The sequence below is a fragment of the Talaromyces stipitatus genome, genomic scaffold, assembly GCF_000003125.1.
Source record: "Talaromyces stipitatus ATCC 10500 scf_1105507295511 genomic scaffold, whole genome shotgun sequence".
NCBI classification, from domain to species: Eukaryota; Fungi; Ascomycota; class Eurotiomycetes; order Eurotiales; family Trichocomaceae; genus Talaromyces; species Talaromyces stipitatus.
In genome coordinates, this window is record NW_002990119.1 from 1,027,937 (window position 1) to 1,053,928 (window position 25,992).

A 25,992-nucleotide genomic window follows, 5' to 3' on the forward strand; every position below is an offset into this window, starting at 1 on the left:
GAGTGTGTGTTCTCCTTACATTACCGAATGAGCCCCACTTTCCGTTGCTACCACCCCGCGTAACGGAACAATATAAATCCGTGATACTTGCAGCTTAATTGTCGTAATTACGGTGTATGTAATATTACCATCTCTTTCCTAATCTGGTAACATGTGTAAATCCTTCCCCTCTTGCAGTTCCTCTCTTTCCGAGCACTCATTCCGAAACCAATTCCAATTCCTCCAAGTCTCTCTTTCTAAATAGATTATATCCTACTTATGACAATTGCAGTGACATGCAGTCTCGCACTCATGCTAGAGCGGCATTGTCCACCGTCACCCGGCTCGGTGTTCCTGATGTTTTACGTGCATGATCTAGTATGTAGCAATCTTGACGGAATGACGGTCCGCCTTAGTTGAAACCTCTATATAGCATGACCAGCTGCACTGTTGACGGACAAGATGTGAAAACACTCATTACCTGATCCATTGTACTATACAAGAGAACAATATGTCCAGAGAACTCAGAGTCGGCGTCCTCTTTGCCGGCATAATCCAACTCCTCGATTTGGCTGCCGTCGACCTCTTCGGCATGACTACACCAGAATACCTCACCATCTGCAGTCTTCCTCGAATATCGTCGACTTGGCTTGGCCATTGAGGGTATTCTACAATGGCTGTCCAACAGCTACCGCACAACAAACCACTGGCAAGAACAACACTTCGAGTATAGTACAGGCCACATCCACGGCCGGCGTCTGTCTCACGCATACCATCGGAGATAACGAAGTCAGTCCCCGAAACCTCGGTATCCTAGCCATTCCGGGCCCCGAACCAACCACCATTCCAGACGAGAAAACTTAGGGGTTTGTGCGAGGGCATAACGAGAACAAAACGACGTTTCTAGTGATTTGTAGCCGTGCATTCGTCGCGGCACGTTCAGGGATATATAAAGGTCGACATGTGACGGGACCGAGGGCATTTTGCCTGTTCTGAAAAAGGAGTTACCCGCTGCTGAATGGGATGATTCAGTGAGAGTGGTGCAAGATGGGCCTATTTGTGCTGGCAATATGCCATCGATCCCTTCCGTTCGGAATCTTTTCACCCTTGATGATGTTTGACGCTGATCTGGGAAATGTCATTGTAGGAGGCATCACGAATGGTATCGATCTCGTGGCTGCATGTTTGAGAGCGACTTCCCGAGTGCCGTGGCGGAGACAGTATATTCTCTGGCAGAGGTTGGCGATAGAACTTTGAAATATGCTGCAAGTGTGAAATAGAATATTGTATTCGGAAAGCTTCCTGCATGTATATGCATCGAGATGATGCGAAGAGAGCAGAGTATCGGACTGCAGATCGTACAACTATGTAAAGAGTGCGTCAACATATATATAACCAATGATCCTCAACGTAAACATTCTCAATCAGCCTCCCAATTATAATCTCTTACCGAGACAAATCAACCGGCCAAATACTGTTATAACCGACGGACTACTCCATAAACCAATAGTAAACTTGAACACATTGACAGGAAACCATTCCTTTCATTGATCTAAGTTACATACAAAGGAAAGAACTTTGAATGACAGCAAAGCACAACGATGAGGACTATATAGAGCCATCAACTTTGAATTGGGGTCGGTCCGGTTTTATTTGATATTCAAGCCGGTCCCCGGTTCAGGCCAGTTACAGAAGTTTGTCTGAGATCACTGGCATGTCAGAAGGTATTCTCTCAGACGGTCAGTCAGTAGAAGACATTTAACCGGTCTTGTCGGGGTTGTGGTAGTTGACAGCGGAGTTCCAGCTGTTTAAATAGAGATTAGTATCCATGAAAACGGTTGTAGTGTTGAATGCAATCTGCATCAATTGATGGTCTGACTTACAAGATAGTCTGAAGACAAGGTTAGTCAGATGCTTTAATCAATATATAGGTGTACGACGTACCTTGTCACCGTCACCCCATGGGAAGTTCTTGGTGCGGATGTTCTGGTAGGAGTACTCGGTGCGCTCCTCAAGAGGGGGCAAATGGTTCCAGTGCTCCCAGTGCTCGTTCCACAAGTTATAGGCGTTGATGCTGCCACCAATGAGGCAAGGGATAACACCACTGACGAAGTATATCAGCAAACAAGTAGCAAATGTCATACGACGGATCGATCGGGTACATACAAGATGGAAAGTCTCAACCAGAGCTCTGTAGGCGATTGTATTAGCAATTGGACATTCGAAACATCTGCAAAGAAACCGGAAACAAGTTCTCGGCGCAATTAGAAGAACATACTGCTGGTAGAAGCGGCATGATGCTTGACAGCTTCACGCTCCCGGTTGAACGCGTTGTCGACAATCCAATCGGGCTTGTTAACCTGGGTGCTGTTGAAACGGCGCTGGACGACGTTGCGAGCAGGAGTCGAACGGGTCTGCTTGACCATACGGAGGCCGAGGCGCTGCATATTGTGTTGAGGAAGCATGGTTCGATACAAAGCAATTGGGCGAGTTTGCTGCTCTTGTTCAAGATTGAAGTGTGATGAAGGTTCGGGTGGTCTGACGAAATCCGTTAGTTTGGCCCCGTGATTCGCCGGAGTGCCGGAGCCGAGCTTCATGCGGCCACGCCAAGACATCGAGCTGCTTATGTCAGCTGCCAAGCCGTGACATCACTTGGGGTTTAGCGGCCTGAGGCAGGGACGCGATGGTGCGCTCCTTCCTGAAGTCACGGGATTTCCGACATGTCGAATACGCTGATTCAGCAGACAAGTATACCGTCTCAACTAGCATGTGGGACAAGTCGCCATGGGCTTCCGGATAACGACATGGAACGGTAAGTTGTGGATGTCTGATTCTGTTTGTCGCATAACTAATACATCTGACAGTCAACGGAATACGGCAAGTATAGATGTATACATGATATCTCCTGGATTGATGCTCATGCTGTCTTCTATAGAAATCCCTTTGGATACCAGCCATGGAGGGATAATCGATCATTCAATGTGAGCACTCTACTGCGCTGTTCTGGTGATGGAATACTTATTCTTGTCTAAGGCCATGTTCGATATCCTAGAAGCGGATATTGTTATCTTTCAGGAAACAAAAATTCAACGAAAGGATCTCCGAGATGACATGGTCCTTGTGCCAGGTTGGGACTGCTATTTCAGTCTCCCCCGGCATAAGAAAGGTACGTTTACCGAACATTGCGCTAGCGTCCATAACCTTACCGTGTATAGGATACTCTGGTGTGGTGATTTATACACGGAATGAAACGTGTACTCCAATTCGGGCAGAAGAAGGTATCACCGGCCTGTTGTGTTCTCCAAACTCTACAACGCCATACCGCCATTTACCGGATGATCAGCAAATTGGAGGGTATCCATCCATGGAGCAGCTTTCCGACCTGCAGGTTGACCCGGCAGTTCTCGACTGTGAAGGACGATGTGTCATTCTGGAATTCCCGGCCTTTGTTCTCTTAGGGCTGTACTGTCCGGCTGCCCGTGATGAGACGCGAGACGACTTTCGCCAGGGATTTATTAATCTACTGGACGCTCGCATACGGAACCTTGTTTCCATGGGTAAAAGGGTCATTGTTACCGGTGATCTCAACATTTCCGTTGGAGAAATAGACTCTGCCCACTTGACGGAGGCTATACGCAAGGGAACTGGAAGCGAGGATGAATTTGTCTCAAGCCCTGTGCGACGAGTCTTCAACCAGTTAGTCGAAGGCGCCAAAGTAGTAGGCCAGCGTGACCCCGCGAGAGAAGTTCCTGTTCTACATGATATCTGTCGTTCATTTCACCCCGGTCGAAGAGGAATGTATACATGCTGGGAAACGAGGGTGAATGCACGGCCGGGAAACTATGGAGCGAGAATAGACTACATATTAAGCAGTTTGGATATGAAAGACTGGTGGAGCGAAGCTAACATACAAGAGGGTCTAATGGTATGTCTCTTCAGAGTAAACTCAATGCCGTATTAACTTACGCAGGGCTCTGATCATTGTCCTGTATATGCGACCTTCAAGGACAAGATTTCTTTAGAGGGCAATGAGATTGATATCAAAGATATTATGAATCCTCCGGGTGTTTTCAAGAATGGAATTCGGCAGCGTGAATACTCAACAAAGGATCTTTTGCCTCTATCTGGTCGTCTCATTCCGGAGTTTACTCAGCGACGAAGTATTAAGGATATGTTTACTCGCAAGCCATCTTCATCTCTCAAGGATAGTGTTACGCCGATAACCAATGTTGTAGACGAAGAATCTGCACCGACTCCACCAGAATCTACTATTACGAACAGCGCTGAACCTTTCCAGAGTCCGTCCAAACCCGGACTGTACAAAACGCAGTCTAATGCGTCCAATGCTTCATCAAATGGCCTTTCTAAACGAACACGGAAAGAAAGTGCACCTGCACCACCTCCCAAGCGCAGTAAGTCTAGAGGCAAGTTGGATACAAACACGACAAGCAAGGGACAGCAAAGTCTTATAGGCTTCTTCAAACCCAAGAAAACGCAGGATAACCAGGATACAAATACCACTCAAGAAATTAGTGACCGTGGACTGGATGGCGCTTTCACGATCAGCCCTACAAAGTCTATATCACAGGTATTACCTTCGCCACATAAACCTACTCCAACTTCTCAGACAACGGCTCAAGACGACGGTTCGACGACAGAATCCACGGATGAGACTGTGATTGATCCAATAGTCAGCAAGGAATCATGGTCAAAGCTATTCACCAAGAAAGCAACACCAAAATGCGAAGAACATCAGGAGCCTTGTATCATGCTCACGACGAAGAAACCAGGCATCAACTGTGGTCGAGCTTTCTGGATGTGCTCACGACCTCTAGGTCCGACTGGTCAGAAGGAAAAGGGGACGCAATGGCGATGTAAGACATTCATCTGGGCGAGTGATTGGAATGGACAGGAATGAGCTACAGGAAGCAAGGGTTGGAACAGAAGGACTGTATTGAAGCCATCGCGATATCACAAACGTACAGCACATCTCTGGGATCTGAGCATTGAAAATCATGAATCTGTATCTCTACATTCTCATTGGCAGATAGACGAGTAGGACCAACACTCTCTGACACGTGACATCACATTCTCTCTCATGTTCATCAAGCGTCTTCGTTGCGGTGGCAGGGGACTGGGAAGATGTCCAACCTGGACGCTAATATCAGGCAATCGATATGGCGGTGGTGTCCGATATTAGAGAAACTTCTTCCAGACCACGTGCCTCAATTTTGTCGCCTTTCCCCGGCCACCTCGAAGCAGATCAGCCTCTTCTTTTCTCTTGAACGTCATCCTCGTCACCTGGGCAATGGACAAAAAAAAATTTTTTTTCACTGCTCGACAAACGATTTTGAGTCTGTGGCCACCTGACCCTCTCATGTTTCTGTTTCCTGGCCAGCCTCTTCTATGGCCCAACAACAGATCCCCAGCAACAGACTTTTGCAGGGCAACAGGATAATCGTCTAAACAACCAGCATTCAGATTTTCAGTCTCCCAGCAACACATCCGTTGCTGGCTGCTGACTCGTCACGGCAACCAGCCTCCTCTGATCCTAGGGACTTCTTCCCCTTCCCAACCACCCCCAAGATGAAATTATGTTATCAGCCTTGTGGATCTCTTCAGCAAAAACCGTGAAGGTAGCTGGCAATCCCCGTGGGGTCCCAGTCTGCAGGTTTAGAGAAAATTCTTCATGTCTTGTTTCAAGATGTCTTATATACGGGCTCGTAGCGCTGTCACCCAAGCCATTTTTTATTTCTGTGGGCCATCAGAATTCTCTTTCCAACCCCTGGATTTCGATACTTTCTGGCTCTTCAGGAGCTCTACATAGCTTGAAGGAATCGATACACAGGGTGCGAAACTCTCGTGGACAACGCTCTCAAAAGAGGAGTCTGCGAGCTCGAAACGACTAAGTCAGTCCGTCGAGTATGCACCTTATTTTTCAGGCATCCCATATATCTTTATGGTAACAACATCTACATAGAAAGACAAGAGCACAGCAAAGCCATTTTCTGAATTTACCATTCCATTCCACTATCTTCAGCTAAAAAACTATCTCCCCCAAGCAATCTCCCCTTTTCCTGGTCCCCCACCACCCATTGGACATAGGCACATAAGCCGTAAATATCTCTCCTCCATTGCAATCATCTCCATCAAGGCTCGTAAGAAAAAGAAAAGGCATCTCCTGAAAAGCAAATCTCTCCTCCATATCTCTCCCCCCCCTTCCTTCCATCCAACTTCCGCTAGTCACCTTGGTCACCCCCCTATCGTTCCTCTCCCACATCCCCAAATCACAGTCTTGTCATTATCATCGTAGCAAGTATCATCCTTCTCCCGTTGAATTGTTATAAGAAATGATCCAGGTTCGTAACGATCGTCGTAGATAAGAAGGAAATCGTAAGTCCCATAAGAATAAGAAAAAGTGTGTGCCCGGCATAACAAGCGTATTAAGGGGTTGAAAGCTATTAAAACAGACATAACGGCATAACATAGCATAACGAAACGAAACGAACGAACTAAGAAACTCGAGTCAGCAAAGGAAATGAAATGCATGTTGTGACTGAGAACTAGTTTATAATCAGGAATTGGGTGTGTGCTCATTCAACTCTTTGACGGCACAAACCCAGCGACTATCAAATGAAAAAGTTACTAGGATGGCGGACTGATGGTGTGTCACTTGGATGGACTGAAACAAGCATGCCACGAGTCCGAGGATCGTCAAAGTCGAGATCCATGGATCCCTCAAGGTTTCCTAAATGATGATTAGCCTTTCGTTCAATTGGCGTCACTTGCAGAGATACCTAAGAATTTTTCGAGTGCCGGCAACATATCAGGGGGAAACACTCTTTCGCGACTGCCTCGAGGTTGCCACAAGTTGGGGCGAAAATTGAACTATAGATGTAAGCAACAGAAGATCCAAGTGCCCCATGTATACTCACTGTGGTTGTCTGGTAACTGTAAAGCATTGGTTCCAATTTATTCAATTCCCTGTTGAACTTTGGGTTGGGCTACGTTGCAATCAGAAGAGTGAAGGAAATAGTGAAGAAAATGAGCTCCTCGATACTCACAGTCTCAATGCCATCAGATCGCATAGAGGGTGGAACCACTGTCTGTATTGTATTTGTTAATCGGTTTCCTCCAATTTTACGTAAGATTGCGGACTTACTCGATAGATTTTCTTTTCGATCTCCAGAAAGTGATCAACCCAGGTCCTCCAGAGTGCCCATCCACCAGGGGGAACTATGTGAAAGTTGCCTTGAAGCACTGATTCAGAAGGTTCATAAGGGCTGTTGCCATAGACATCCTTGAGAAACTTGGTTTTGACGTTTATTCCAGTACCAGGCGCTTCATCGTTCAAGAACTGGTTCCAGGGCTTCAGGTCGTACTGATAGGTGGGATGATTCAACCACAGCTCGATCAAATACTCGGATTTCTGAAGCCTAGCCCAGCAAGCTTTAGAAGATGACTCCCCTATAACGCGTGCCCATTTATCGTGGTTGGCGGACAGTTTAGATAATATGGCAGATTGGCATGTCTGCAGTAAAGACTCATCACGGCAGAGCCTTGGGTAGCGCTGTAGACGACGAACCTCCCTCGCGATCTCCACAAAAAAGAAGGCAACATCATTGACGGTTTGACAAAACTCGTCAGAATCAATAACACAGGTACTAAAAGATTGTTAAAACTTCTGTGGGCCTAAGAATCCTCACCCATTGTCTTTTGCAAGTTCTGGCACCTACCGGTTAGAGCATGAGACGAGATGCTTGAGAATAGAATGATAGCCTCGATCCAGCTTTGTCACGAGTTCGATGAGAAAGCGAGTGTCACAGGGCACAACGACATCTCCGCGTACTAAAACATGTCAGTAGTTGCCATGAGTCCAGAATTGTCAGACGTACTGTCGACAAGGCCTTTACTGAACTCCCATTGTTCAGCACTACCCACGTATAACGGGGCATCAGGGTTGTCTGGTGACTCGCGTTGGTTCATTCTCAGACTGTTAGACTGTTGTTATGTCAATATCTTGACGTTAGAGAAAAGCAATATGAGTTTAGAAAGTCTTCGATGGGGAGGTCGGGGCGAATTATAGATATTATGTGATAGCCAATGTAAATAATGAAAACAAACGCTAGGAGGATAGTTTCTGAAACGAGCAAACAGTGACAAATCCGAGACTAGTCCGCAAGTGTTTGCGTCGAAGATTTCTCTGTTTGCATTAGAAGAGACACCCAGCCCCCCATTGCCCAACCCTTCATCCATGCCAGCCGTCCACTGTCAACCTCCCAAGAGAGCCTGACTATTTATTTGCTCCCTCTCCCCTTCTTCATCTTATCCCTTCGTTCTATCCTTCTCTCTCAACTCTCTTTACATCTCAAAGACTTATTATCACCAATATTTCTACTGCAACAACTCCAAGCTTGTATCTTTGACTCTCTTCATTCACTCGTGCAATTTATCAAAATCGCCTTCTCAAATGGCGACTGGTACGATTGAAATGGATTCCTTGCAGAGGGCCTTCAACCTTTTCATCCTGGGCCTTCCTAGCAATGACCTGGAAAGTCTCCTTACCTCCCTCCGCGATGATGGATCTCGTACTGGGTTTGAAACCGAGTTCCTGAGACTCACAAATGAAGTCCTTACTACCGTCTCTACCAAGGAGGCGCCTGGTAGCCCAAATTCCTCTGATAGAAACACCGGCTCCAGCAGCAGCAAAAAGTCGACGGACAAGAAGTTACGTCCTTTGAATAGTTTCATTGCCTACCGAAGTACGTGTGAGCAGTTCTCGTTGACGAACTCACTTTAGAAGTACATGCTAACAAGATTATTAGGCTTTTACTCGGCTATTTTTCCAGACATAACTCAGAAAACCAAGTCTGGTATCATCAAAGACCTGTGGCAAGCCGATCCCTACAAGGCTAAATGGGCTATTTTAGCAAAGGTTTACTCGACGCTCCGTGATGATCATGGACGAAATGTCACTCTGGAGACTTTCTTGAACTTGACTGTTCCGTTTATTGGTCTGATTCAGCCTAATGAATACCTGGCAGCCATGGGCTGCCGAGTCGCGTTCACTGATGAGCAAAACTACATAATCGAAACCATCTCATCACCCAGGACTGATATCTCCGAGGCAACAAACTACTCTGTTGCTGATGTTGTCGACTTCTGCTACACGACCGGCTATGTTCATGCTGATGGTACCCAACACGCTAATCAGTCCGCGACAACTTCTCAGCTTTCATTTGCCGCACATTCAAATGGCAATATTCGAACCGACCAGGCAGCCATTGTATTGGACAATGTCAATCGTGTCATGCCTCACAATGGACAAATTGTTGCGACACAGACTCAGGCCACTACCAGTGAATTGCTCAGAGTTCGTTACCCCATGCAGACTCAAGATGAAATGGTCGAGAACATCAGAGCTAAGATCGAAGAGCTGAGCCAATACAATGGTGGTGATCCAGACATGTATGCAGTTTTCAATCCCGCAGTGCAAGGATTCCCCGTTTACGATCCTTTCGCTCACGACCCATTTGATGCTTACGACATCACTGAGATGCCACTTTGATTCCGACTCCTACACACTGGAACTTCTTGAATTGAGTCCAAATCATCTCTCGGATCAGCGGTATAGTCTATCACTTCATTGAAGACAAAAAAAATTCGATTTCCAAATGGTCTCCATGTAAGACAAAGGCCAGGGTCAATACTGATGAGCTTCTCAGGATCTCTCCTTTGATGTTTTCTTCTTCATCATCATACATATCATTGGTTTTCTTCTTTGTATTGCATTCTGGTGTTTTTTCTTTCTATTTTTTTTATCATTGCTTTTTCTCTTCGATGGCATGTCCTTTTCTAGCGGATAGCAAAGACGCTATCGACTCAACACAAAAGGAAAAAGAAAAAAGGAAGAAAGAAAGGGGAAAAAAAACTGGGAAGAAAAGAAAAATAATCACAAAAAAAAGAAAACAAAATTTGGGGGAGGCAAGTCATTGCATGCATGGCGAAACGAATCATGATTCTTACGACGGTCAGATACCAGGCGGCGCATGCTTAGGCGTGGGTTTACAAGTAATGGCATTCAATCAAGGATGCAGTAATGGGTGGATGTGGAAAAGGGGGGATGGTGGAAACGCGCTCTCTATGGAGGAGGCTAAGATGTCTTTCTTTTTTTTTTTAGTTTTTCTTCCTATGTTACTACTTGCATGCAGTCATCGACGATCAATACTTGACTGTGACAGCAATGTCAAATTAGCTCGCTTTAGGTAGAAAATGGAATGAAAATTGGTCACTCTTTCTTCTTGGTAGAAACGATGCAGACTAAGGTAGTCGAGTCTGCAGCTGTCTCGATTCATCCCGTTTCTTTGCTGTCGATATACAACTTTTTTCTTTCCCCTCTTTCACCTCCTCCATCCTCGCCGTCAGCCAACGCCTAGGTACATAATTGCGGTGCATTGCTAGTCATGGCTGGGTCTTTCTGCACAGGACACGTCAGTTGGGGCTCGAAATAGACCTCGATCGAAAGAAAGTGTCCGTGAACACTCGATGTTGAAAGCCGGAAAGAAGCTAATTATATTTGCATGTATGGATCTTTATGGAGCACGGATTACCATCAACGAGAAGTAGTTCAGCTTCTGTTTAGGCAGACCGGTCTCGATAATCGTTACCAAGAGGAGGAAACGCCTGATTGCTCCTCAGCCAAGTACGAACACATATGAGCTGGAAGGTCGGAGTAAATCGAGGACTGGAACACCCCTTCCTTTTCTTTGCCTTTTCCTTTGTGGTCAACATCGCTTGCCAATTGGTGGTTCGGGGAAAGAGAACAAAGCACCCCTATATGACCGGGATTTACTTGATATGGATACTAGTATCGCAAAGCCACGCGAGAGCTGCAGGAGGGAAAAGGGACGGACGGACCGAGAACGCATCTCCAATAGACGGTCTGCCTGTATCTGCAGGTCGATTTAGGCCCTGCAGTTTTCTCTCTTGAGCTATGGACAAGCTGTGATCCTCGCCGTCAATGATTTTCTAGCACTTCCCAGCTTGAAATCGGCCGGCGAGACTCGATGGTCTGCTCCGTGGATGTGGACATACCCACTTAATATATGCATCAAGGATTGTGCGTCGTGCATACATATCATCGCTATAAATCGTTGTCACTTAGAGCGAACGGATGCAACCCACTTGGCCCGGTTTTGGATTCTTCAATGATCTGGTGATACGACGGTTTAGAGGCTCTTGACGTGTTCGAACACGGCTAGAAGAGACGCGGAAGGCCATGAAGAGAACAAAGAACGTCGCGATAAAGTTGCCGGGTAAATTGGCCGTGCGTCGGATTGAAAATGGATGGCTGCAGGCGGAGACTGAAATACATGCACCCAGTCGGTTGACACCATTCGACGTGAGTATATAAAAGAGTGCGGCAAAATTATGTGACATGGATTAACCAAGAAGGCTCTCGTTAGTAGTGTTACTCTGCATACCTTCAACCTGGACCGGATCGAAATCGTCCAAGTTCCCCGGAAAAAGCAAACCAAGCCACTTTGATCCTCGACGAACGAACTCTCGTTCCAACGGACTGGAAACTATAGCCGCCGTGCAGATGACAGGCCAAGATGCTCGTGCCGAAGCACATACACTCATATAGCTCATACGGGGACAGAATTCAGACCAGGCTATGATGATCGACATACTCGATTCTGAATGTTGCATAAGGCACGATTCCTGCATGGGTCTCGTTTAGTTGAGGGAGGCTTCAAAAAAAGAAAAAGCACACACACACACACACACACACACACGACCACGTCTATGAAACTAGACACCGGCGTGGCAGGCTCTGCATCCGATTCGACGGAATTTGAATATGTTCTTGATTACTCTGTACTATCCCTGCAGTTGCAGATCTATAGTCTGAAGCTTGTTATATGAGTTCATCTTCCTGCAACTCCCCCCTCCCCCCCCCTGTTAACACCGAGTCTGCGGATTGCTGCAACCTGCCATGCAACTCAAGAGGGACCGGGCCGGCTAGGAATAAGAATGAGTATGTATCTGAATCTTGATCCGTGCGAGGTTGCTTCTGTCTGACTAGTTAGTAGATAGTGCGTAGAGGCGTTGTGAAGAATGTTGTCGAGATCGAGACGGGGCCGATACGATCATCACCGAGGATTGGATTTGGAGTTGAATGTGTTGGTACGGACGTGAGATGCCTGGGGAGGTCCCTTCGTAGTAGTTACTTAGACTGTTAGGTGTAAGGCCGGGACAACCCTGTTATGCAAATCTGGCCGAAATCAGTATACTGTGCCTACCTACCTACCTACCTACATACGTAGGTAGACGACAGTCTACTTGAGACATACCTACGAGATAAATATTCCGAAGAATGAAGACAAATAGATTGAACTACATACGCCATGACAACATTTTAGCAAAATCCGACAAAAGAGAATCGAGAAGACAAATATAAGAAAAAGTACAAAAGGTATGTTTACTGTAAACTTTCTCACGCAGTGATAGGGGTAGTGAATGGGTAGTTTCATATTCAACTCAAGAAACGTATAATATAATAAAAAGATTTTGATAATAAGCAGTAGATTATTCCTTTACAGAAAAAAAAAAAGAAAGAAAAGGGAAAAAAAAAAAGAATGTCCGAGTAGAAGGAATGATTCCGTATGAGGAAGAGAAGATTACTCTTCCTGATAAGATATCTTACGCATTTCTCCCAATCTCGTTCTTGCGCGTGAAAGTGCGTTTTCGAGTTGAAGGATTTCGACCTGTAATTCCCAAGCATTAGAAATATCATAACAAATCGAAGGGAAGAAGGAGGGGAAAAGGGGAGTACCTGTTGCTCCATCTCGCGAACTTTGAATTCATGACCACTCAATTTCGAATAATCAACCGATTCACCTTCATCCTTATTCTTCTCTGCAATGATAGCCTGTACTTGGCGTACAAGACTCCTACAAGCTGCGCCCACGGCTTTACTGGCTGTCTCGAGACGTTCCTGTGTCTTGCTCATGAAAGTCGCTTTCACGCGTGATGCAGCGACCAATTGGGCCGTGCTGGCAGCGACATCGTTAGAAGCCACGATGAGTTGTTCGGGGGAGTTACGGCCTGAAATAACGCCGTCTGCAGTCTCGATCAGGCGGTTTGTGGACGTGGCTACTGCCTTGGCGGCGGATATCAAGCCTTCGGTCCAGCGGTTATTCTTTTTGTAGAATGCTGTGCGCGATGAAGAGCCTCGGCCTTCGCGGACGATTTCTTGTTGGGATTCGGTGGCGGCTTTGATCAGTTCGGCGATCGCGTTGGTGATGGCTAATGCGGCTTCGAGGATGGTGTCGTTGACGCGTAGTTCGTAGGTGGTGTAGCCGTCGCGAGGCTTCTTGCGGAGTTTGGCGAGGCGTGCGACGGCGGCATCGATGGCGTTGGCGGCCTTTTCGAGTTCTTGGTCAACGAGATCTCCCAAGTCGCCTGAAATGCTGAGCTTGGTGCCCTTTGGTGCGAATGTGTCGACGAATTTGGAGAGGGTTTGGAGATCGCGCTGGACTTCGAGGTTGTTGTTGATTACAACGTCGGTCTTTTGTAGTGGCTCAAGACCCTCGAGACGGAATGACTGTAGACCCCGGAGGAATCGGATGGTGGCTTGGGCAGGCTTGCGGGCAGCGTTGATCAGTTGATCAGAGTTCTTGTCATCGGTTGCGAAACGCGTAAGACCCTTGGTGTTGCTCAAGACATCAGCAATCGAGCCGGCAAATACAGACACTGTACGAATAATCTCCGCGTGCGAACTGTTCGGTCCGTCGGCGATGAAGTTGTTGAAAGCAGTGGAGAACTCTGTAGCAGAGGCAGAAGCCTTTTCGACTTGGGAAAGCACGTATGCAGGAGAAGCGTTCTGGTTACCGGCCTGCATTGAAGATTCCAGTTCGTACAAGGCCTCGTCCACACGTTGGACACCGCTTTGCAGCACAGAGTCGATAATATCGTTAATCTTGGCAACCGTTCCATGAAGGACTTCGTCGATTTGGGAGTCGAGAGCGTGATCCACATCTCCTTGGTTCTACAAATATTAGTTTACTCGTAGCCCATAACCTCCTTCGTGATACATACCAATTTAAGCTCCTCAAGTTCCATCAAAGCCTGCTCCATGCCAGACTTGTACACTTCAATCTCCTCATCCTTCTCTCGCAGAGCAAGTTCGTGATCTTCATTAAGCTCACCGCGCTTGGAGGTATATTCTTCCAGAGCACGAGTTTTTTGCTACACCAGTTAGCATGCAACCTATAAGTCAGAATGAAATAACATACGCGTAATGCCTCCTCGAGATCCGCCATCTCCCGGTTATACTTGGACAACATAGAGGAAATCTCCGTTCCCTTTTGTCTCTCTGCATTCTCTGCACGCTCAAGAGCAAGCCGCAGCTCACGCTTCAACTTCTCCAACTCCTCCTTATTCGTACCAGTCAAACGGTCACGCTCATGTAAGGCACGGTCACGCTCCCTGATCATATCCGCAAGCTCCAGGTTCTTCGTCTTCATTTCACGCTCGAGTTTCTCGCGCTTGTCGATTGCTTCCTGAGCAGATGCAGCCTTGAGTTTGAGGGCTTTGGTGGTCTGCAGCAGATCAAGATGTTCTTGTCGAAGTTGTGAGTACAACTTGGCCAGAGCCTCGTACTTGGAGCGCCAGGTGTTGACCTGCTCCTGGAGTGCTTTGATCTGCTCGTCCTTGGAGTTCATTTGGAGGTTGAAGTTGCTATTGAAGTTGTTCAGCTGCTCCTCGAGGTCCTTCATCCGCTTATCATACTGCTGAAGCAGAAGCTGATCACGCTCGTATTGTGCACGAGCATTGAGATTCTCTTGCTCCAGCTCCGCCATCCGACCTTGTGTCTGCTGCGCATATTGATCACGGAGCAGCGCCTCCTGGGCGAGCCGTTGTTGTTCCGCTTGAAGTCTCTGCTGTTCCTCGAAGTCGCGCTGCGCCTGCTGTTGAGCCAGCATTTGTTGACGCTGTTGTTCTTCCCATTGCTGCTGTAATCGTCGCTGCTCTGCTTCAAACTCTTCCTGCTGGCGTCTCGCTTCGTTGTTCCAAAAGTCGTTAATGGGCTCTGGTTCTGGAGCTGTTGGTTTGGGAGGCGGTGAAGGTTCGCGCTCAACTTCCTTTGTTGGCCGCTTCGGGAGAGCCGGTCGTGTGTCATCGTCTTCAGCCAGCAGACTAGGAGGATCTTGCGGGAGCTTGGGAACGGTGATTAAGCTTGTAAGATATCGCAGATTGGAACACTCGTAGTAGAATCGGACAAGTCGGTAGTGTTGAGCATCATAGCGGCTGCGGAGCGGCTCAAGCGCCTCGTCATCACCGGTTGCTTGGTCCATCAGTCTTCATCCGTACCACTCGGAAAGGTAAAAACTTACTCGTGTGCATTGCGCGCAGCATACTGGTAATAAACTTGTAGATTCCATAGCTCTCCTGGACCAGAGGCACCAGAGCGGATATCCTACACTCATTGTTCGTTCCATGTTGGAAATGCGAGAAGATCAGTTTCTGAAAGGAGTCGATCTGGTCTTGTAGGTTCATAAGGTCCATAATGGCCTCGTAGCTTTAACCGGTCAGTCTAGCTATCGACGCGATGGGACAGCTCTACATACCCTTCGTTCGGATCGTTGATAGTCTTCAAACTAATGTACTCCTCGTATTCAAAGAGGCCTGTTCCAATCGTCACTTAGCATATCATAACAACCAGACATCGTCAGAACTAACCATTGAACTCGGGATGATTGCGATGAAAATGGAGCTTCGACTCCAGGAACATAACATAGTCATGAATCAAAGGACCGTATCCTTACCCCATCAATGTCAGCATAACACAAACCCAAAAAATCTCGCTTATAGAAGCAACACACCTCGCAAACCCTCCCCGCTCACGCCTCTCATCAAACTATCAAGCCAATTGACATGACTCTGCGCTTCACGGATCGCAATCGGATGACCTTCCTGAAGGACTTTGTGTATCGTAATAAGGGCTTTGAAAGTCTGCACTTCGTCCGCAAGAATGGGTTGTCTGCGCGATTTTGAATGTAAGCTTTGTTTCAAACTCCATTTCCATATACGGGACGTACACTTTCATACCCGCCCAAAAGGCAGTTGAAGATTTGTGGTCCCATGTATACACAATACAGCTTCGGACATGTTTTCCTAATCATCACGATCGAGTCAGATGTTATCAGCGCACAAGGACCGGACAAGACGGAATAGAATCGGGGGGGGGGGGAAGAGGAATACTCTTCGGTGCAGTTTCCTCTGTCAATCACTTTGTTAGCACATATTTTCGTCTTTACTTCCAGTGAAAGAACTATCAAAAGCAGACCGAGGAAGGCAACATACCAATACTCGTAGCTTTGCGAATATTAACCGCAAGATCCGCCTCGGTCCTGGACGAACGATAAGGGTCAGCAATTGTTCGCACCGCAAATCACAACCTTACTACCTTCAAAGAGAAAGAAAATCATACCTGCTCATCTTGAATACTCAATCCTCAACACCCGATCAAGAGAACAAGGAACGAAAGGAGTTGAAGGGCGGGGTTGTTGTTGTTATGGTAGTTCCGGGAGAGCAAATGAAGCTTGCTTGCTCCAAGATAGAACGAGTCTAGGTCCTCTGCCGCCGCCACAGCGACCGTAACCTCCTGAATACCTTTCTCAAAAGAACAGCGATAGAAACGTCGCGAGAATGCAACACGAAATAAAGAAAGACAACTGATGTGGTCAAACACAACACAATTGATATACTGATACAGAGAAAGACAGGCAGACAGATTCCCCCAGCATAAATGACGTTCCTGGCTTGCCGTTGTTCCGCTCTCGGGCCAATCAGGTTACAGTCTGCGGGTCTTGGCATGGGCTATGCTTGACTGAGATACATCGAGATATCAGAATATTAAAGATATTATGTTGGTAATATGTTGATAGAATCGATTCATTGGTTTATATGAGATAATAGAGAAGATAAATAAGCATACAAACGCCGCCGGATCTCTTCCTCCCACCCAAAACGCCCGCTTGCAGATGGCCGGATCTGCAGTGCCTGAATTTCGATGAATGCTAAAGAAAAGATATAGTAAAGTATAGCATGTGTACGACGTGGTTATCGGTTATAAGAGAAGGTCCTCCTGCGATGGCGTCCAACCGGTGTTGTGTTTGGCTGTGGTCTCTGCTTCAACAAGAGGAGAGGAGGCGGGTTTAGTCTTGGCCTTGGATGCTGTCGATGAAGTATCAATATCCTCTGAAGACCCGGATATCTGCTCAAATCCCGAGTCCCACGGAGTATCATCGTCTTCATCAATGTGGTTATCACTCGTCTTCCTTTGAATATCAACTGGGGCAGTCTCTTCTGGCTTCGAAGATGATAGAGTCACATCGGATACAAGATTCGTCGACATATTCGGCGGCAGTGGCGGCGCAACAGCTACTGCAGGACTATTCGGTTCCGAATCTGGAGGCGCTTCGACGACAAGTATCTCGTCAGTGAAAATGACGTTATTGGTATCTCTCAAAGGTACAGTCTTTCGTTTCGGTAGAGGTGGCGACGGTACAGGCCGTTTATCCTCCTTCTTCTCTTCTGACGATTGACCTGGAGCTGGTGGGACGGGTTTCCTTCGCGGCATACTAATCGAATTCGACATGAATCCGTTACGCTCTGGAGGTGGTAGCGGTGTTCCTGGAGGAGGAAGTGGTCTGCCGCGTCCGATGGGATGTTCTGGTGTGCCAGGTTTGAAACTTGCGTCTCCTGGTTGTCTTCGCTGGTCGGACTTGTTCAAGACATTCCATCCCCATTTCTTTGCTGCTGCAGTAGCTGTTCCAATGGCGGCGATGGTTGTAGATCGTTTGTCAGATGATATCGAGGTAAATGACCGGTTGTTGCTCTCGAATTTGCCTTTGAAGTTATTTCCGTCGCTGGCAGTGGTGGAAGAAGTCAAAGAAACGTTACTAGCCATAGCGTCGGAATTGGAGGAGCTCGGCCGTTGTGATTTTCCACGTTCGTGATTTAATAATACATCGTTGAACATTGTATCTGCTGAGTCACTGGATGCAGCGTTTTCCAAAATACTTCCTTCTGGTGGTGATCCATACGGCGTACTTGACACCGAATTTGAGTGTGAGCGGGTTTTAATCTCCATCATTGAAGATGTCGCATCTCGTTTCGATCTATTCCGTCTGTGAGCCTTGGGAGAGTCGCCCTCTGTTTTCTCCGCTTTCCCATGGTCGGCTGTAACAACAGGTTCCGCAACGTTTGAAAACGTCCGTGTTCGAATGGTCTCTAATGGCGATGTGTTGCTCCGTTTATCCACAGACGAAGAAGTAGCACCTTCATCAATCGGAGAGTCGACGGTCATAGACTTGAAACTCTTACTAGATCTAAGAGACGGAGGATTCGATTTGGCAAAATCAGGCGTACTCCAGCTACGCTCATCCTTTGTCTTTAGCGCATCGACCGGAATCGCATCTGCTGTCTCTTCAGATTCCGTACGCGCTTCCGACTCATCGGGAATCTCAACTCCATCCTGATACTTCGGTATATCTCGTTGCCAGACACCACCCCGGAACGCGAATGACGCCGTATCCAAGAAAGGAACATCGTCCCAGTAAGGATACACCAACGTCTCCTCGACCACTTCACGGATCCGACTTTCAATCCCTCGGAGGATAATGCCGTACGTGATTTGTCTGGTGCTAACAACCGGTTCGATGGACATGGTCATGTCAGGTTTCGTAGCGAAGCAAAACCAAACTCGATTGCTTGGTGACGGTTTGAAGCGTATTAGCATATGACCAGTCAATCTTTTTAGTACCACTGCGAGAACCAGATCAACCGATCTAGCTTTGATCCGAGGACCTAGTTCGATACGAGCGGTTGCTGAGATTTCGATGCGAAAGTTGCCGCTGTAGCTCACATCGGTCTCTACGGTACAGTCTCCGTCGACGGTCAAATCTTTTAGTCGTGGGTTAGTGATCGAGGGTGCACCCTGGCCCATGTCGATTTTCCGTAGTGCAATGTTGGATATGAAGTTCGGTTTCGGAACTCGTGAGATCTTCTTCGTAATCTTTGTTTGCACAAATTCATACATCTCTGGAGTCTTGTACATGGCAAGGAACCACCTTCCAATTAATGCATTAATCCATCGAGTCTGTAGATGGTCTTCGGAAGCATGAAGATCCTGCACCAACTTAACGATATCCTTGGGGTCGTAGAGTTGCGGTGACGGCGGAGAATTGGGTGAATTGGGAATCTTTTCCTGGGTCTTCAATAATGCATGGTAAAAGTCCTCCTTGGCGGATTGGCTCTGGCAAAACAGATAGAACGGCGGAGTCAGTCCTCGCAGATCGGCAATCGAATCCTCCCTTCGACTCAGACAGATGGCATTGCGTTTTGCATATAGTTCGCCTTCAGGAATATCCTCTCCGCCGCCGTATATCGTAACATCATGATGAGCAAGGGAAATGACATGTCGGACTTCAATCTGTTGTTCGTCGTCGTACAGCATCAAATGGCCATGTCTGTGACTGTCAGCTTAACCCTCCTCCAGAAAGAGGGAGTCCATCAGCAAACCTAAGAACAATATAAAACACGTTTCTCGCCTTCCTAAAATTCCGGCCTCCATTATTATGATTCCCCGGCTCAATACTCGCAGAAGCCGTCTTCCGCTCAAAGATACTCCGATACATGCTCTGGTAAACACTAGGACTCTGGTTCTCTGTCCCCACCACCTCGCCAGCCGGCGTTGTTCTCTCGGGTGGTTTCCCATTTACGCCTCCGGGAACATATTCACGACAAACCGCAAAATAGCCCGCCGCAGCAACATCGGATTCGTGGGCACGGTGAAACTTTTCGGCGAGGACGTCGGTGCCGCTTTTGAGGCTGAATTGGTCATCGTTTGGTCGTAAGAGACTCGATCTTCTCGCGAGTGATCTATTATTCTCATCGTGAATGCTATTACCGTTGTTATCGCTTGTGTTGTTGTTTCCGGATTGCTGATTAGATACCGAACCAGTCGTAGCCGCACAGGAAGCTGAAGATGATGACTCGTCGTGTCTCACGGGCGGCTTGAGTGTGAGATATGCATGAAGAAATAGTAGGGCGACGATGAGAGGGAGAAAAGTAACGCCGCCGAGAACGTAGATGATAACATAGCCGGTGAATGAACCCATCTCCCTTTCACAGCATCGATAATGGCAGACCACGGGTATGATGCAATGACGACTCCATGGAGGAGAATAGACTCGAACACGACACGACGAACAGACGCGAGTGTTGTTGTTGCTGTTGTTGTGGTTGTTGCAAGAACGGAAGAATGAATGAGGAAGAAGACAGATGATGGTTGACTGACAGAAGTATTGTTAGTTGGTAAGTAACGGTAATGTCATGATGTCTCGGGGCGGGAATGTATCTACATGTAACGCGATGACGCCGTCACGGTGCTCAAAGGGAGCCCCGCCATTCGCTGAGCCATTACTAACTCAAACTGCTTATTTTATACGAAACGCTGTATTTACCATCTCTATGCTCAAAACTATGTACGAAGTCGATAATCTCGTATACATCGCTCAACAATGATACGTCGAAAACAAATATGTATCCATGCAGAAAAACAATCATGTAGCCGCTCTCGACTCTTCAATAGACGGTCGCTCGATCCTCTTCGCCGTCGAAGGCACATCATCCATATCCGCATACTCCGCACTCTCGGTGTCAATCACCAGCCTAAGACCTCCAAAATTCTTCCTTACAGGCGACGTATTACTCGATTGACGTTGATGTTGCATCTGTCGTTGCTCGACATCCCTACTCTTGACAGGAGATGACATTGGAGACCCCAACATTCGAGTCCCGCCCGCCCTGGATTCATCCGGCGGAGTCGCAATCGGCCGTGTTGCAGCCGTATTAAGCTTTAGAGGCTGCTGTTGCTGTTGTTGATCCGACGTCTCCAACTCATTTGCCAGACTCTGGAAATACTGCGCCGCCTGTTTCGTAACCGAATAATCAATCGGTGTAAAATTCGCTTTATTCGGAGACAACGGCGGTGTCCCTGCGGCAAGTAGAGCACGAACAGCTTTCAAATTTCCCCAAGCAGATGCATAATGTAGCGCCGTATTTCCCGCGATATCCGTCGCCGTCACTGAAGCGTTGTATGAAAGTAGTATAGTAATAGTAGCGATATCTTCAGAGGCTATTGACGAATTCGTAGAGACTGCGCGGGGCCGACGACCGGTCGGAGGGGGGATGTGGGAAGAGCTATTGGCAGTGACCGGGGCATGACTGGGATTCGAGTTTTGTGCAGCTAGCATTAGCGGTGTTCGACCTTCATTGTCTTTCCAGTCGACTGTATGTGGGAATGTGCGACAGAGTAAGTCGACACAGTCCGGGTGGGAGTTGGCAGCGGCGAGATGGAGGGCAGTAGAACCATCGATGTTGAGACTGATGCCGGGCGCAGAATCATATCCTGTACGATCAATATTGGGAGTGCACGAATCATGTCCGAGCGATAATAGAAGTTTCTTCATAAGCCAGCGTCAATCAAATCATCGGTCCTCTATCTTGGAAAAGAGACGTAACAAACCACAATCTCCAAATGCCCCTTAATAGCCGCCAAATGCAATGAAGTATTACTCCGATCCTCAAAATCTGGATTCTCCAAATACGTCGGATTATTCTTTATGATGCGCTTGACCAGCAAGACATCATTCTGCAGAATTGCGCGTCGGAGACGTGCTGGGACTTCGATCTCAATCCTGCAACAACAGAAATGTAAACAATGACGCAAAAGAGGACGGGAGTTGCGGGGGTTTAACTTAATGGTCGTACATTTCATCGCAGCTTCATATCTTCCGGGACAGAGTAGGTGGGATCACACGCAGTCCATAGTTAGACTGTAGACTGTATTTGAGTATGTAGAATTTGCAAAGGATGTAGTTAATGGTGTAAGATGATGGTATGTTTGTAGCAAAAGGAGAGAATCACATGCTGTTGAGGCTGCGTAAGCTTAGGAGTAGCTGATTGGCTCTAGTGGGCCTCAAGCATTTCTCCACTATTCTTCTTGAACTGTATGAAGCTCTCCTTAAAGATGAACAGCATCCTCAGAAATAAAAATATTATTATATCATAGAGAAAGAGAAGCAGGTCATATCGATCGCGGAAAGGACATAAGCCACCGATGATTCATATTCCGATCAAGATGCAATTTCATAAACATGAATCATAAAGTAAAATGATAGCGATTGTCAATGACATAGGAGAAAAACTCAGAAAAGGGGCAATGAGGATAGTACATCTTACAATACTAACTGAATGATCTCTCAATTGGCTGCAAAAGTGAAGAAAGCAGAATAAAAAAAATGCTGAAGCGCTATCACATGAAATCCAAAGCATGATTCGTTCCGTTCGTCGTAGGTATAAAAGTCATTGAAGATAGAGCACCCAGGTAACTGCTTTCGAGTAGAAAGACGATTATTGCGTCTTGGTGGTCGTTTGAGTTTCCGCTGGTGACATTACTATATCCCCCTTTTGTTTTCTCTATTCCGTTTTCCCCGAGATCAAAGCATATAATGTCGTCTATTTCCGTCCCTCATTCGGTTCCCAATGAATAGGCTCAAAATCCGAGTTGAGGAAATGAGCCTGGTTGTATGGTGAGCTGATAATATGTCAGTAATATATCAACAAGTACATGATGTGCAAGACGTACTTTTTGAATGGAGTAGTCACCGGAAGCGAATGACTCAGGTTCGGTTTCATCACCAACGGATTGAGACGAATTTGCGGTCCATCAGATGATTTCGTCGTAGGCAGACTAAGCGGTAACGAAGGAGGAGCAGGAGATGACACCGTAGACGGTATCGGCGGGCTGATAGATGGAGAGTAGAATTCCTGCTGGGAAGGAGATGGGATGAATTGAGGCGGTTGAGGAGATGCCATCATTGGACTGGATACTGCAGGGAATGCAGATGGATCCATCATGAGACCTGGTATTGCCATCAAGTGCGGGTTTGCATCGAATGCGAGAGCGCTGCTGTCCCAAGGATTGAAGTCCGTCGACATCCCATATTGAAGGTTGACTATGGGTGTCATGTTGAAAGTCGGTTCAGCCGAGTAGAGGATATCATAATGGCCACTACACATTAATTATCAGTAAAACCCTCTCGAAGTTCACTGCATCGGACATAGCACACTCACGGGCGATATAAAAGTCTAATAGTGGCTAAGCTCTGTCTGTTCGGCGTTAGAAGGTGTGGAGTAACCGCATCACCCTGACTTCGGTCGAGATAGAGAATCTCAACGGCGATATCAGAACCCTCAATAACACTGTCCACCAGCGCTTGCAGTCCCACTTCGTCAATTTCAGTTTTAGCGGGCTCGATCCGTGTGGCGCAATATTGGTCGACTGGCGTGGATAGGAACGCTTGATAACGCACTTGATTCAGTTTCATCCATGCACCAGTAAGAAGCTGCGGGCTGTTAGTAGAACTTTCCTTAGGTCACGAAAGATAAACCTCACCCTGAAATGGGTGATTATCGACATGGATTGACTGTAGTCATTGAAAATTTCCACTAGAAAACTTTCATCTGGCACACCCTTCTGTATCGCATCAATCACCTGCCCGAACGTCTCTTCTGTTGCATCAACGAACGTCTCGTATAGATATTCTTGATGGCCAACCTGATCGAGCAGACTGTTCATAGACTTTATCCGCCCTAACTCGGACTGAACTTTTATCGTATCGCGAAGGAAGAAGAGGTTCTCAAAGTATCCGAAAGCAACCGCTAGACAAAACACACATTAGAACGACTTATCCAGCTTACATACGAGAATACTAACATACCCCGCCATCCACAATTCCCATCACCTTTCATAATTCGTGTAAATGGATGCGTCACAGCGAGAGCCTACAAACATAAATCAGGTCAGTCAACGGACGCCGCGAGGAAATCATGGTACGTACATTGGTCTTAGTGACAAAAGCTGGATCTGCATTTGAATACTCGGCGGAGATGATTTGACTGGACTGCTTTGGCGATACTAGTGGTCCCTGCGGTTACCAAACATTGTCAACAGCAGGCAACAGCAGGCAACAGCAAGTAAGATCGCCCAACTAACCTGTACTTCGGGTTCATAGTCGTTTGATAACTTCTGGAAACGTTCCAGTTCTTCCCGGGACAGCGGCTCCATGGCGTAGGTCTGCGGGTTGGAGTAAACAGGAATGTTGAAGAAAGGGTACGAGACGGAACTGTACCCGGTGTTGTATGTCGAGGTGTTGATTGACTGTTCCACGAAAGATGCTTTATATCCTCCACGGAAAAGTTGACTGTCTAAACTATTTCGAGCAAAAGAAGTGTCAGAAAGTTGCATCGCATTAATACCGGTCTCGTCCTTTATCGGCCACGGTGATCTGAATCGAGGAGTGACTACAAACGACATGATGCTCTATCAGATAAGTTTTTTCTTACATTGTGAGAACAAGAACATAGTGGGGAAATACGGACCTCAAATAAGCATCATCAGATTCCAGGCGTCTTGACATTCAAAAACAATAAATACGCACCGGTGTGGGACTGGACCGGACCGTGTGCGGAGGGGATGGACGAGTAGAATCTAGAACTGCTAATCAAACCAACAATTTCAAAGGACCTTTATTCATGTAGCTAGCCGGTCCATCAAATGGATATCCTCTGCTAGGTGGCAGCTTCAAAGCCCCAGACTTGCAGCGGCGGCACTCGGCACCTGGTCGGACTGGATTGGATTGTCGTGGCCACACTAAAAGATTTCGTGCAGCGACACAAATCACTGTTGTAATAACCAATTTATTTTCTCGGGTTTCAATTCGACCCAATTGACACAAACCGTGTTCGTCGTATTTGTATGATCTGATCGTTGGATGATCCCCGTATTTCCACCGCGAATAGATCGTCGCCGAGTCAGAAGTAACATCCGCCGTGATGAGGGTACTTTTTGTTTCTGTTTTGAGATTCTGCAATAATAGACTCAATTATTAGTCGGCGGATCTGTGTGGTCTGTTTTCCAACGTCTTCCTAACTGTTGACAACAGAATAATCAAAATGTTGTGCAGGTATCCGCAAGCTGGACGATGTTCTTCCCCACAACTTCGTCGATGAGACGATACACAAGTGTGACGCAGTGAGCAGGTAGATGCAGAGAAGAGACACAATATCGAAATAGACAAGGCTGGACAGACAACTTGACGTAGCTAGCTCCGTGCCGTGTGTCGGAGTGGACAGGAACAGTAAAATTGGAGACCGTAAGAGACAGTTTAGACCCGCGATAAGTGCGGGGTGTAAGATGTTGACAGTTGACAGCAAGTATAGGCGGTTGAAGACAAAACAAAAGGAAAAGAAAAAGAAAAAGGATGGAAGAAGCTACTTACTTGATGGATATCGTTGCTTTTCTCCCCAGTCCCAGTCAGCAAGAAGCAAACACGCAGTCAAGCAGCTCGGACGCAGGCTGAGATACACGCACGAAGGTCAGTGCTACAGGTACTGGTGCTCAAGATAGATGTCGGATGCTGCCAACCGCGTTCGTATCGGGATACGTACGGTGTATCGGTAGATGCTGTTCTGGCTGTCTAGGCTAGGATGAAAAGAATTTGCAACCCGAACGGCCCTGAGTGACTGCAAGGAAGAGAAGAAGGAAAATCGGGATGTTTGACACTTCATCTGAGGGGAAGAAAGGAATCCACGGCGGGGAACCCATTTGGCCGTTACGCCGTAATTACGAGGCATATCAGAACTGCGGCGAGACTGCCGAGTAAATTTACGTTCTATTCGATACGTTCATTACAACATAAAATACAGTTGTATTGTTATTATTTTCTCTCATCTCCAGAGACGCGAGAATCAACTTATGATCATGCTCCCTCTTATCAGGGGGCACGCTGTATCACAATTCAGCCTGCATGAGCATGTAGTCTGCAATCTCCAAGCTCACCGATAAAAGGCAGTAACAACTGGCCAGAGTCATAG

General features: G+C 47.0%; 8 protein-coding genes across 8 annotated transcripts, besides 5 other annotated features; 2 read left to right on the forward strand and 6 right to left on the reverse strand.

The window, feature by feature from the left end:
* Positions 1–1,462: 1,462 nt before the first annotated feature.
* Positions 1,463–2,594, reverse strand: TSTA_100840 (cytochrome c oxidase subunit VIa, putative; the record flags this gene model as incomplete). Its single annotated transcript, XM_002486036.1, has 5 exons — positions 1,463–1,783; positions 1,863–1,870; positions 1,924–2,083; positions 2,146–2,170; positions 2,258–2,594. The coding sequence occupies 5 exons, from the start codon at positions 2,592–2,594 to the stop codon at positions 1,738–1,740; spliced, it is 576 nt and encodes a 191-aa protein (XP_002486081.1). The 3' UTR covers positions 1,463–1,737.
* A 105-nt stretch (positions 2,595–2,699) lies between these two features.
* On the forward strand, positions 2,700–5,089 carry TSTA_100850 (DNA lyase Apn2; the record flags this gene model as incomplete). The annotated part of the gene is made up of 5 exons (XM_002486037.1): positions 2,700–2,791; positions 2,915–2,960; positions 3,013–3,145; positions 3,195–3,904; positions 3,950–5,089. The coding sequence occupies 5 exons, from the start codon at positions 2,700–2,702 to the stop codon at positions 4,895–4,897; spliced, it is 1,929 nt and encodes a 642-aa protein (XP_002486082.1). The 3' UTR covers positions 4,898–5,089.
* A 1,661-nt stretch (positions 5,090–6,750) lies between these two features.
* TSTA_100860 (uncharacterized protein) lies at positions 6,751–7,965 on the reverse strand (the record flags this gene model as incomplete). The annotated part of the gene is made up of 6 exons (XM_002486038.1): positions 6,751–6,867; positions 6,915–6,983; positions 7,044–7,085; positions 7,142–7,643; positions 7,716–7,827; positions 7,875–7,965. 6 exons carry the CDS (start codon positions 7,963–7,965, stop codon positions 6,751–6,753), a joined length of 933 nt encoding a protein of 310 aa, XP_002486083.1.
* A 484-nt stretch (positions 7,966–8,449) lies between these two features.
* Positions 8,450–9,547, forward strand: TSTA_100870 (Mating-type protein MAT-1, putative; the record flags this gene model as incomplete). Its single annotated transcript, XM_002486039.1, has 2 exons — positions 8,450–8,741; positions 8,805–9,547. The coding sequence occupies 2 exons, from the start codon at positions 8,450–8,452 to the stop codon at positions 9,545–9,547; spliced, it is 1,035 nt and encodes a 344-aa protein (XP_002486084.1).
* A 321-nt stretch (positions 9,548–9,868) lies between these two features.
* Positions 9,869–9,953: a sequence feature (A-rich).
* Positions 9,954–11,750: 1,797 nt separating this feature from the next.
* Positions 11,751–11,777: a microsatellite.
* A 502-nt stretch (positions 11,778–12,279) lies between these two features.
* Positions 12,280–12,304: a microsatellite.
* A 47-nt stretch (positions 12,305–12,351) lies between these two features.
* TSTA_100880 (cytoskeleton assembly control protein Sla2, putative) lies at positions 12,352–16,485 on the reverse strand (the record flags this gene model as incomplete). Its single annotated transcript, XM_002486040.1, has 11 exons — positions 12,352–12,749; positions 12,818–14,032; positions 14,083–14,232; positions 14,280–15,331; positions 15,381–15,565; positions 15,615–15,672; positions 15,727–15,807; positions 15,870–16,027; positions 16,086–16,161; positions 16,351–16,397; positions 16,478–16,485. 11 exons carry the CDS (start codon positions 16,483–16,485, stop codon positions 12,663–12,665), a joined length of 3,117 nt encoding a protein of 1,038 aa, XP_002486085.1. The 3' UTR covers positions 12,352–12,662.
* Positions 12,585–12,621: a sequence feature (A-rich).
* A 481-nt stretch (positions 16,486–16,966) lies between the features above and the next one.
* Positions 16,967–20,171, reverse strand: TSTA_100890 (uncharacterized protein; the record flags this gene model as incomplete). The annotated part of the gene is made up of 2 exons (XM_002486041.1): positions 16,967–19,520; positions 19,573–20,171. The coding sequence occupies 2 exons, from the start codon at positions 20,169–20,171 to the stop codon at positions 17,117–17,119; spliced, it is 3,003 nt and encodes a 1,000-aa protein (XP_002486086.1). The 3' UTR covers positions 16,967–17,116.
* Positions 20,172–20,272: 101 nt separating this feature from the next.
* Positions 20,273–20,301: a microsatellite.
* A 195-nt stretch (positions 20,302–20,496) lies between these two features.
* Positions 20,497–21,941, reverse strand: TSTA_100900 (ankyrin repeat domain protein, putative). The gene is made up of 3 exons (XM_002486042.1): positions 21,826–21,941; positions 21,581–21,752; positions 20,497–21,518 (listed from the first exon to the last, which is right to left on the reverse strand). Coding segments are annotated over exons 1-3 (1,077 nt in total). The 5' UTR covers positions 21,828–21,941; the 3' UTR covers positions 20,497–20,615.
* Positions 21,942–21,953: 12 nt separating this feature from the next.
* On the reverse strand, positions 21,954–24,999 carry TSTA_100910 (ubiquitin thiolesterase (OtuB1), putative). The gene is made up of 8 exons (XM_002486043.1): positions 24,499–24,999; positions 24,113–24,420; positions 23,958–24,044; positions 23,838–23,901; positions 23,513–23,778; positions 23,191–23,462; positions 22,703–23,128; positions 21,954–22,651 (listed from the first exon to the last, which is right to left on the reverse strand). The coding sequence occupies exons 2-8, from the start codon at positions 24,362–24,364 to the stop codon at positions 22,573–22,575; spliced, it is 1,446 nt and encodes a 481-aa protein (XP_002486088.1). The 5' UTR covers positions 24,365–24,420; positions 24,499–24,999; the 3' UTR covers positions 21,954–22,572.
* Between the last annotated feature and the right edge of the window lie 993 nt (positions 25,000–25,992).

Coding starts and splice junctions, on each gene's coding strand:
- TSTA_100900 (XM_002486042.1), bottom strand. Junction 21,519..21,580: donor AGGGGCATTTGGAGATTGTG/GTTTGTTACGTC, acceptor TGGCTTATGAAG/AAACTTCTATTATCGCTCGG.
- TSTA_100910 (XM_002486043.1), bottom strand. CDS start 24,364: ATGCAACTTTCTGACACTTCTTTTGCTCGAAATAGTTTAGACAGTCAA. Junction 24,045..24,112: donor ACTATGAACCCGAAGTACAG/GTTAGTTGGGCG, acceptor TGGTAACCGCAG/GGACCACTAGTATCGCCAAA. Junction 23,779..23,837: donor TGGGAATTGTGGATGGCGGG/GTATGTTAGTAT, acceptor TGTTTTGTCTAG/CGGTTGCTTTCGGATACTTT.